Source organism: Musca vetustissima, unplaced genomic scaffold (genome assembly GCF_032173495.1).
Source record: "Musca vetustissima isolate MV318-11 ecotype Yass unplaced genomic scaffold, APGP_CSIRO_Mvet_v1 utg15158, whole genome shotgun sequence".
NCBI lineage: Eukaryota > Metazoa > Arthropoda > Insecta > Diptera > Muscidae > Musca > Musca vetustissima.
This window is the reverse complement of record NW_026887821.1, coordinates 298,387-308,204: the sequence shown is the minus strand read 5'-3', so window position 1 is coordinate 308,204 and position 9,818 is coordinate 298,387. Positions and strand designations below refer to the sequence as shown.

At 32.7% G+C, this 9,818-nt stretch overlaps 1 protein-coding gene across 1 annotated transcript; it reads left to right on the top strand.

Moving 5' to 3' along the window:
• Nucleotides 1-984: 984 nt before the first annotated feature.
• Nucleotides 985-3,503, top strand: LOC133335559 (augmin complex subunit dgt6). The gene is made up of 3 exons (XM_061543869.1): nt 985-1,875; nt 2,264-2,713; nt 2,794-3,503. The coding sequence occupies exons 1-3, from the start codon at nt 1,002-1,004 to the stop codon at nt 3,501-3,503; spliced, it is 2,034 nt and encodes a 677-aa protein (XP_061399853.1). The 5' UTR covers nt 985-1,001.
• Nucleotides 3,504-9,818: the final 6,315 nt, after the last annotated feature.

The following is a 9,818-nucleotide window of genomic DNA, read 5'->3' as shown; positions in this document are numbered from 1 at the left end:
TCAGTGTTCTGAAACGACATTTAAAAATGGCTAAAATACATAACCTCTAATATATGCAGACATAGGGAGAGATCTCGCTTGTGAAAAATTGTTTCTTTCTCGCCTTACTCTGAATGAATACGGAGAAGACAAAAATGCGATATGCGGGTTGGAATTTTCGAAAATGGTGTTTGAAAAAATATTTTGTAATTTAATGTGTGAAGTGTGTTTGCCACATTGTAATTTAAGTTGTAATGTGTGTTGCCCCAATGTAATTTAATTTTGTATTATTTTTAAATATTTTTGTAATTACTTTTTATTGACATTTAAACTTTGTAACAATATAAATGTGAAATATCAAGAATACGCTGTAAAACTGTTTTCTAATTAAAGGAAAATAAATTAAAGTTAGAAAATATGGCAACATACCATATGGGATGTGAAACAGCTGTTTATTGTTTTGATGCAATTTGGAGCAACAATTGCAACAAATTACAAATAAAAGAACATATTCTTATATGGCAAAGCCCGTATTGGACAATGTCAAAGACACAACGAATAATGCGAAGAAATCTGCGATTGATCGCAGATTATTATTTCACTACATAATTGTGTGATATTTTATTTAATTTCAATATTTTATCTCCCCAAATTCTTAAAGTGACGAATTATTTTATGAAATTCTCCTCCTACTTTATTTCGTCCTTCAAATCATGCACACGCTAAATTTGGAAGGAAAACTTTTTTGTAGCTTTATTATTATTCTTTCATAATTTTTATTTGAGTTTTTCAGGCAAATTTGGCTATGAGATTTTTCCATAATTTTTAATATTTTTATCACTTCTTGATTACGGGAACAGACCAAATATTCAACATTTACTCTAACAATCTATTACAAGTTATCGATAATTTATTTACCGGTTATATTTTCAAAATATCTACTTTCAGATCTCTACTTATTGTTCTCTTCGATTACCACAATCGAAAAGGGGCGCTTCATTCTTTTATTATTATTTCAAAAAATGGATCGTACAATTATTGCTCCTTACCGGGCGGAAGAAAAAGAACTTTCATTGATATTATACAATAAACTGCAAGGATTGACTCTGCTGCACCCACCTACCGATGATTTAAAAAAATGTCTGTCCGACGAAATGTTCGTAAAGCCCAACCAGCAGGCTTTCTTTCATGTCATGCACTATTTGTTCCGCATTCTTGATCCCAACGAATTTAGGAAGCGCTTCTACTGGCCCATTACCGACAAGAGATCCGAGTCTAATTTTCGTACCAGTACCGTTGAATATCTAAAGTATTTGAACGAAAAACATCAATTAAATTGGACCCATATTAAATCATATCTTGTGGTAATGCCTGGCGGCATGAAGTTCATATGTTTCCTGTTGGACTTCCTGCACTTCATAATGCAGGAGTTGATCAAGCAAAAAGAGAAACAGTTAAATGTAGATTCCACGCAATTTCGCGACTTGGTAACCGAAGAGAATTTACAGAAAATGTGTAAGCAAGATGCCGTGCTGAAAGAGATGGCGTCGGGATTTCTAACCAGTATTGATGTGATCAACAAACGTTATATGGAAAAGGTGGAATTGTTGACGCAACATTTAGATGAGCTGGCTGGAGAGACGGGATTAGCTGTGGATCTTCTAATCGATGATAAATTCCTTATTGATTTCGAAGATAACAATGCGCTATTGTTTGAGGAATGTTTTCGTGCCAGAACACAAAATATAGTGGCAATGGAACAGCATGTTCATGGTTTAAAGGAGAGCATCGATAGATTCTATTCAAAGGAAAGTGGATTCAAATACGAACCTCAAAAAGTGCGTCAGCAGTTGAGGAATATACGTGACAATTTCTCAATGGAGAATTTAAGTGATGGTAAGGTTATTTGTTTTGAAAACTTTATTAAAGAGTTTTTGGGTTGGGTGCCAAGATCCAAAACTATAGTCATGCCTGAACCTATCCCAAAGGGCCAAGAGCGATTCAAAAAACAAGAACATTAAGTCTGGCTAATTTGAATACAAACATTATTTTTTTTTATATTTTTATTAATTTTAATTCCTTTGCGTTCGTTTGATCTGCATATTCTTTTTTCAAAATATAAATTTGTTATTATGTCAAGTATGTAATTTAATTACTAATAGCCATGTTAACATATTTGGAGTTCTTTTCAAAACGAAGTTGATGCTAAATGAACAAATACAAAATTATTATAACAATTAATATAAATAATGAATTATTTAATTTTCCTTCTATATATTTTAAGTTTCTATACTTTGTGATGATAGTGTCAACATAAACACGTTGATAAAAGCTTTCAATAGCATTCATGAAACCATACAAAACGAATTATTCGCTGCGGACAAACGTCCTCGGGCTGGAATTGTTAAATCCAGACTTTCGGAGGTGGAAAAGGATTTGAGACAAATCGAAAATCAAATCACTGATTTTCTAATGATAATTAAGTCGCGTAGAAAGAAACGTCACGATGATATACCACGTACACCTGTACGACATGGTATTGTCCATGGGAATAGCGCGAGTGGCGGAAGTCATTTTGGCAGTGCTAAACGTAATTTGGAAAATACCTTATTATTGAAATATGTATCGACGCCACCAATAAAATTCGAAATGTCTGAAGGACAGCACGGCCCATCTCGCCTCTCCCTTATTGATTCTAAAGCGGCAGCGAATGCCAATGCTAGTACATTCAATAGTTTCCTAGGTAAGTAGGCATTCCTTTTTGCTAAGGATCATTTTTTCGGTATATTTTTTGTAATATTTTCCAAATTATAGCTCCAGCAAGAACTATACGTCAACCCAGGCTCAATTGCAGTCTTGCCGATCAGTCTGTTGTGGATTTAAACTCATCAATGAATCGATCAAAACTAATAGATCCCATGCAATTATTAAGATCCATAAACAAGGATAGCTCTAAAACTGTGACGACACCCAAATCAAATCTTTCTGGATTGGGCAGCCGGTGGAAGGAACGACAATCATTACTTGGCGATAGAGATGATGAAATTCCCACAATCATTGTGACAGATTCTCCTCGTAGCCACAAAACTCCACGTAGCTCCAGTAAGGCAGATCCAACTACTATAGCACGCCGCCAATCATTATTTTCCGATAAGGATGTGGCGGATATTTCAACCACTTCTACAGTAACAAAGAAATCCTCATCGTCATTTGCCACCAGCAGTGGTTCGCCCACTATAGTACAATCACCATTCACGCCCTTCAATTCAAACGAGCGTACACGTATCGCTCGTACATGGGATAACAATTCGTTTGGCAACAATTCATCGTCTTCGTCATGGTCTGGTATGAAGAAAATTTGCGCTTTGAAGAAGGTGCAGGACGCCTCAATGAATTTTGCAAATCTTAGCACTAGTCCGTCGGGACGTTTGGAGCCATTGGTTACTGCCCAGGATTTTAATATTCCGAAATTAAAACTAAATGATAACTCGCTAATTGATCACAATGTGAGTTTTGAAATATAACCAAAACGCCCAATATTAAAGTTAATAATTTTTTGTAGAATTCATTAACCGGTGAAATGTCAAAGGACGATTCTCGCCGCTCTCACCACAACAACATATCATTGGATACTGAGGATGAAAAGGACATTTCGGGAAGTACAAATGTATGCCAAAACTCGCTCAACTTTGTAGAACATTTGCCAGCGGGTGATGAAGATGCACTTTTCAATATAAGCGATAGTGTTTTGAAAGATGTTACAATGTAAAGAAGAAATACATATGTATGTAAATTATATATATTTATTTGCCTTAAATGAATCTCATATTTGTTTCTATATGATCATGTGTACGGTAATCCAAAAACATGAATAAAGAACTATATGAATATAATGATCATAATTTGGATTGCTTTCGAATCATCAGTTCGTTTTCGTATTGAAAAGAACACAGCAAACAATTTAGCGTTCCTTAAATTTTGATAGATTTGCAAAATAATTTCTTCTTGAAACATTGTTTACATCATATTCATCCTTCTTCAACTTATCCTTTGCTAACGAATATGAACAATAATGAAAAATTGTAACATTTTCCTCTGCATCTTCTTTGAAACTGTTTTTACTGTTCGCCTTCAATTTCAGCAGCTATTCCAGCTTATTGACCCGTTCTCCCAAGCAATTTATTGCCTCCAGGAGCTCATTTTAATTGCACAGGTTCTCTTGAATCAATTTCCTAACAAATCTTTCCTTATTATCGTTATTAACAAATTCTTGTGAAAACGAAATTTGTTTCAAACAATTTTGAATTTCTTTTTGAACCAATGTCGTCATACAAATACTTTTGTAATTTTCGTTACTTGGAATATTGATCTTCGATGTCGATCTACTGAATGACGCCATATCATTTAGAATATCTTCGGATAAAGGGATGAGGCGTTGCTTATTTCGTGTTCGCGTTAATTGGGAATATTTCATAACATTTAGGAATTTTGAAATAACTAGTAATTTTGATGTAAATGTTCGATTTTTTATAAATAAAAAATGGAATTATCAGAACGAAAAACCCATTTGGCGCCGCAGTCCTAAAAGAAAACAAGCCATGGTTTGTTCCCGTACCCAAGAAGTGGTAAAATTTTTAATATGAATAAAGAGAAAATGGAGTGCAAATTAGATTGAAGATATATTTAAACATAAATGGTCTGTTCCAGTACTTTTTTAATAATTAAACTAGTAAAATGGAAATATTACAAAATCGCTCTCAGAGTACAAAATAATTTGAAAAGTTCGGGAGCGCAAATATAGTAAACATGCCAAAATTAAAGGGCAATACTTCAAAATCAACATAACAGTCAATCCGAAGTTGATATTCCTGTTTACCAATTTTACTTGGACAAATTACATTAAATTAAAAAGTTTACAAAGAGAACGCCATTTTGTTTTGTGTTATCTTAAATTTAGTTCAATGTTTTACCAGTTTTTTTAATTTAATTTATCTTTATTTACTTTGTAATTGAAGCCAAATTACAATTTAATGTTTATGTTTACCAGTTTAAAACAAATTCTTATAAATATAATATAATAGATATTTTAAACATGTTTAAATCTGCATTACATCATGACTACTCAAATATATCCACTTTTAAACAAGTTATTATAAATAAATGATGTTAACTAATAAAACATTATGAAAGTAATTATGCAGATGCATTTTAAAAAACTTCGTGACATCATGGCTAAAAATTGCAAATCTTGTAAAATTAGTAGATTCTTTTAGGTTATGGAACGGAACTCTTATTAATGCATCAAGATTCGCCTCTTACACGACCTGTTTATTGGGCCATGCAACTGATCAAGTTTACAATGTCGTAAAATGTTTTACTGTTTCATAACTTTTTTTTTTATAAATTTCCCATAAACTATAGGATTCTTGAGGGTTCTAAATTTTATTTTCTGGCGGAAAAAATAAAACTCCTCAAATGACTTTTATTTTTAACAGAAAATATAACAATAATATTTAATAGTTTAAAATCAATCTTCACATGGGTATTGAGGTACACTATTGGTCTGTTCCCAAGAATCTACTATTTTTTTTACTACGATAACCTTTTTTCCTCTATGATATCGTAAAAAATAGTAGATTCTTGCAGTATGGGAACAAACCAAATATGACACTATAGGTGTCATAACATGCCCCTGCTCAAAACTCATTGTGTGTACACCCCTTCGTATTATCTCAACGGGATCACTGTGCATTGTCGATTTCCTTGTTTGCGGCAAATACAAACAACTAATCGATTAATTATGTTTTTATCGTTATTCAACGATTTCTCAAACATATCGATTGTTCGAAAATCAACTACGGGATAGATTTTTTTTCATTTGCAAATTTTTGTCTAATTGCAAGAAAGGGTGAGTGTGTTTTTCCGCATCGATTTTTTTTATAAATTTAGTGGATTATTTTGCAATAATTTACAGTAATTCAAATAAGCAACACAATTACAATTAAATAAAAACAAATATATTCGGACAAACAAATCATTATGGAAAATAACTACATCTGACAAAACTGTATTGTGATTAATCGGCTATTAATCTATTGATTTTTCTCTGTGATCGCTGCTGCTGATGTATACGTAGTCGTCGTTGTCGTGAGTGTAAATTACATACGTTTTTCTTCGTGTCATTGTTGGTATACCAAACATCATACGAAAATCAACAAACAAGATATTAATAAAATCGGACGTAGAGTGATTAGGGGAAGAAATCTGGGAATCTGGAATACGACGGTGGTACGGTATGGTGCAAATGATGTATTTGTAGTTACTGTTGTGTTCCCAAGTGCATCATCGGCTTGTCTACAGTGTGAATCATTTAGGTTCAGGGGAAGAAGTCTTAAAAATACGAGACACAAAAGAAACGTTTCTTTTTCCATATTGTCATCTAGTTAATGAAATAAAGTGAATGAATTTTATTGCCTTGCTGATAAGTTGGTGGTCCAACAAATCCGAGATAAGCATAGAAATAAATAAATAATAATAAAAAAAAAAACAATACTCCCCCAAAAGTAAATTTGTATCTAGTAAAACGTCAACAAATATGCTGGTTGGTTGGTCGGTCGGTCTGGTGTTTTAAGTGATTTGGAACAATGAACAAAATAATCGCTTGACATGTAATATTTATATATGTATGCTGTCGTCATCATTATATATTTTCATATTTTGTTGTAGATCTTTCTGGGAAATTAATTTATTAAAATCCCCAATGATATTGTGTTGGACTATTATGATTTTAATTAAGTCTTGTTTATTTGGAATTATGAACACAATGCTGCACATACGGAATATGGGATGAAATGCGACTAAGGAACACAAAATAACAAATTAGAACCAATTCGATTGAAAAACTTACCAAAAATACCGAATAATGGGGGTAACGTTATATGGGGACAAGTCCGAAACATGGACCAATTTTTAAACATTTTAAGGATATTTTGCACTTAATGAGAGTCACAAATATAAAATTACAGTCAAATCGTTTGAAAAATCAACAAAAATTCAAAAATATTCGGGATAACGTTATATGGAGGTACCCATAAATGTGGACCAATATTGGGAACTTTTTGTAGGAAAGTGTGCTACCCCATAAGTCAAATACATACAGTCAGCCGAAAAATTGTGTCCAAAATCCTCAAAATAAAAATTGGACTTAGAGTTATGTATTTTACCATGCTGTTAAAAATGCACTAAAGCAATAAGTGTTGTCTGTTAGCCATAAGTGTTGTCAGGAAATAGAAGAAAGTCGATGAAGGTGGCCACCTGGAATTAAAAAAGTATTGTTCTGTAGACGTTAGGGATTCAAATCGATCGTATTTGTAGTAAATTCCGATAACGTTATACCCCGACACACTATGTATTATTCCAAAATGCCCTTGAAATAGTCTTGTTTCAAAAACTCTCTTGTTTGAAACTCTTTTGATTTTAATTCAATGTGAATACAAAGGTAGCTTACTAAGCCCATTATTAAGATATTATCTATGCAAAAATGCAAACCACAGCTCGTCCACACTCCGTTCCAACGATAACCATCTCACAACGTTGAACTCTTAAATGGGTACTTTTTTACTCCTATGACAATTTGTAGATCAGTACGAACTGAGGACGAGAAATCACTGATTTATTCTGTGATACATTATTTTTTCAATCTCTGGAAATTACCTATTTAATCGGAGTTCTGTATTTGTTACTAACTTTAGTTTTGTCCATGCAAAAATTGGGACAATTCCCTTATCCATAAATTATTATTTTTCATAATGAATGTTTCATTAATGCTTTTTTAAGTGAATAAAATACCTGATCTAAAAGTAAAAAAAACCAACAGGATATCTTTATTTTTGAAAAAGTTATGCGGCATTTTTTTAACCTTGCAATTTTATTTGCTTTAGTTTTGGTCACCAGTGTATGTCCAGGTTAAAAATCTACCTACCCCAGGCTCTTTTCATCAACCTAAGTGATGACTATATATTGGTATTGCGAAGTTCCTATAATTTACCAGTGATTATTATTGTTCTCGAGAAAGACATACAAATCCATTTATCATAACATTTATAAATCTTTATGGACCCGATTAAAACTCCCGATCATTACACATTGCTTCTTAGATTTGAAAATTCTATTATAGTTTTGTGTATAAACATTAATTTTATCGATTCACGAATATTCCTAGTCGTGCTAATCTAATCAGTCTCAAAAACCACTATCACGTTTTCCTGCCAATTTGGTTCTTATAGATTGTTTATACGATACAAAATAATACGTCATTTATTTTGGATGACACTTCATTATGACCAATAATCATAGTAGGCTACTTTGATTAGTGGGATACTAATCAAGGGTCTGTGCCTATGAGTCCGAAACAAATAATGTCGTGAAAATGAATTAAAAAACGATCGTGGAGGATACGAAGACATTAATGCACAAAAACTATTTTTTTTAGAAGAAACACTTCCCCTGTTTCTATTTCTACGATTAAACGAGGGGAATTGTTCCTCCTAAGTAACGTTAATTCTGAGGGGACACTAACATTTATGTCCATGAAATTATTGTGGATCATGACAATGTGCATAATTCAGGGTCTGTTGGACCGGTCATAACGTGAATTTGATGGTTTATCGCCGTACAATCCGCACATCAGTTTAAAAATCGCCTGAAGGTGCTGTTTTTGAGGTGTCTCTATCGCCAAATAAAATAAATAATATTCAATCAAAAAATCTACATTATGTTCCATATTGGGTCAAAGTACGAAACTTTAGTGAAAAATGATTAAAGCGCACCGTAAAATATATATCTACAAAAAATAAGAAAATACCCTCCCATACAGCTCCATAGCAATTTCCATATAAAGTATGTAGATATATGCACTATTCAACAAGAATCATGTCGACATACATTTGGCGAAAGTATTTCATGTTCATACATGAAATGAACTGGAATGTTGTTGGCCTTCTCAGAGACTTAAAGAAAACTAAAGGAAGGATGGTGAAACAAAAAAGAACAAACTGAGAACAAGCACACAAAAATTCAAATATACTCGTATGTATATAATTTACGACGACGACCAGAGTAGTAGGAAATAAAGACTGATGATGATGGTTTGGTGGTGGTACTTGTGGAGATGCGGTGGAATGGTAACATAATATTAGCCACAATGTTTTTTTCGAAATCTAATCTATGTTCTAAGATGCCAAAGAATGTTGTTGCTGTTGCTTTAGCTCCCCATGACATAATATGTGGCACCACTGCTACGTGCTACGTCGCAATGTCTATTCGCAGGGAAATAGTTTCCCTATGTAGCACGTGTTGAAACTTAACTGTGGTCGTCCCATATTTATTTTAACTTGTTGTCGTTGTTTTTGTTCAAATTTAAGTAAATTAACTACTACTAGTACTACTGGATGCTAGAGAAATTAAAATATAAAAAAACCATGACACACATCATGACATCCATCCAATCAAGTCCTTTGAGAATTGTATATAAAACACAGATGTTGACTTATATTTCAGTTCATTTTTCTAATGGCTGTCGGCAGTGGCGGTTCTGTTTCAAAATGTGATACCTAAAGTAAATATGAAATAAAATACATTGGATACAAATACACATACGACAGCATATTTGCTGCTAGTGTACTAACAATCGAAATGAATAATATTTTGTGTGCATATTTAAAAAAATGACAGCATATTTGCTGCTAGTGTACTAACAATCGAAATGAATAATATTTTGTGTGCATATTTAAAAAAATTAGTATTTTTACGTATTAAATAATCTGACAAAAATATATTGA

Excerpts from the sequence above, each read along its gene's own strand:
- LOC133335559 (XM_061543869.1), top strand. The coding sequence starts at position 1,002 with ATGGATCGTACAATTATTGCTCCTTACCGGGCGGAAGAAAAAGAACTT. Across the intron at positions 1,876-2,263 it reads AATGGAGAATTTAAGTGATG|TTTCTATACTTTGTGATGAT; the intron begins GTAAGGTTATTT and ends ATATATTTTAAG. Across the intron at positions 2,714-2,793 it reads CAATGCTAGTACATTCAATA|CTCCAGCAAGAACTATACGT; the intron begins GTTTCCTAGGTA and ends TCCAAATTATAG.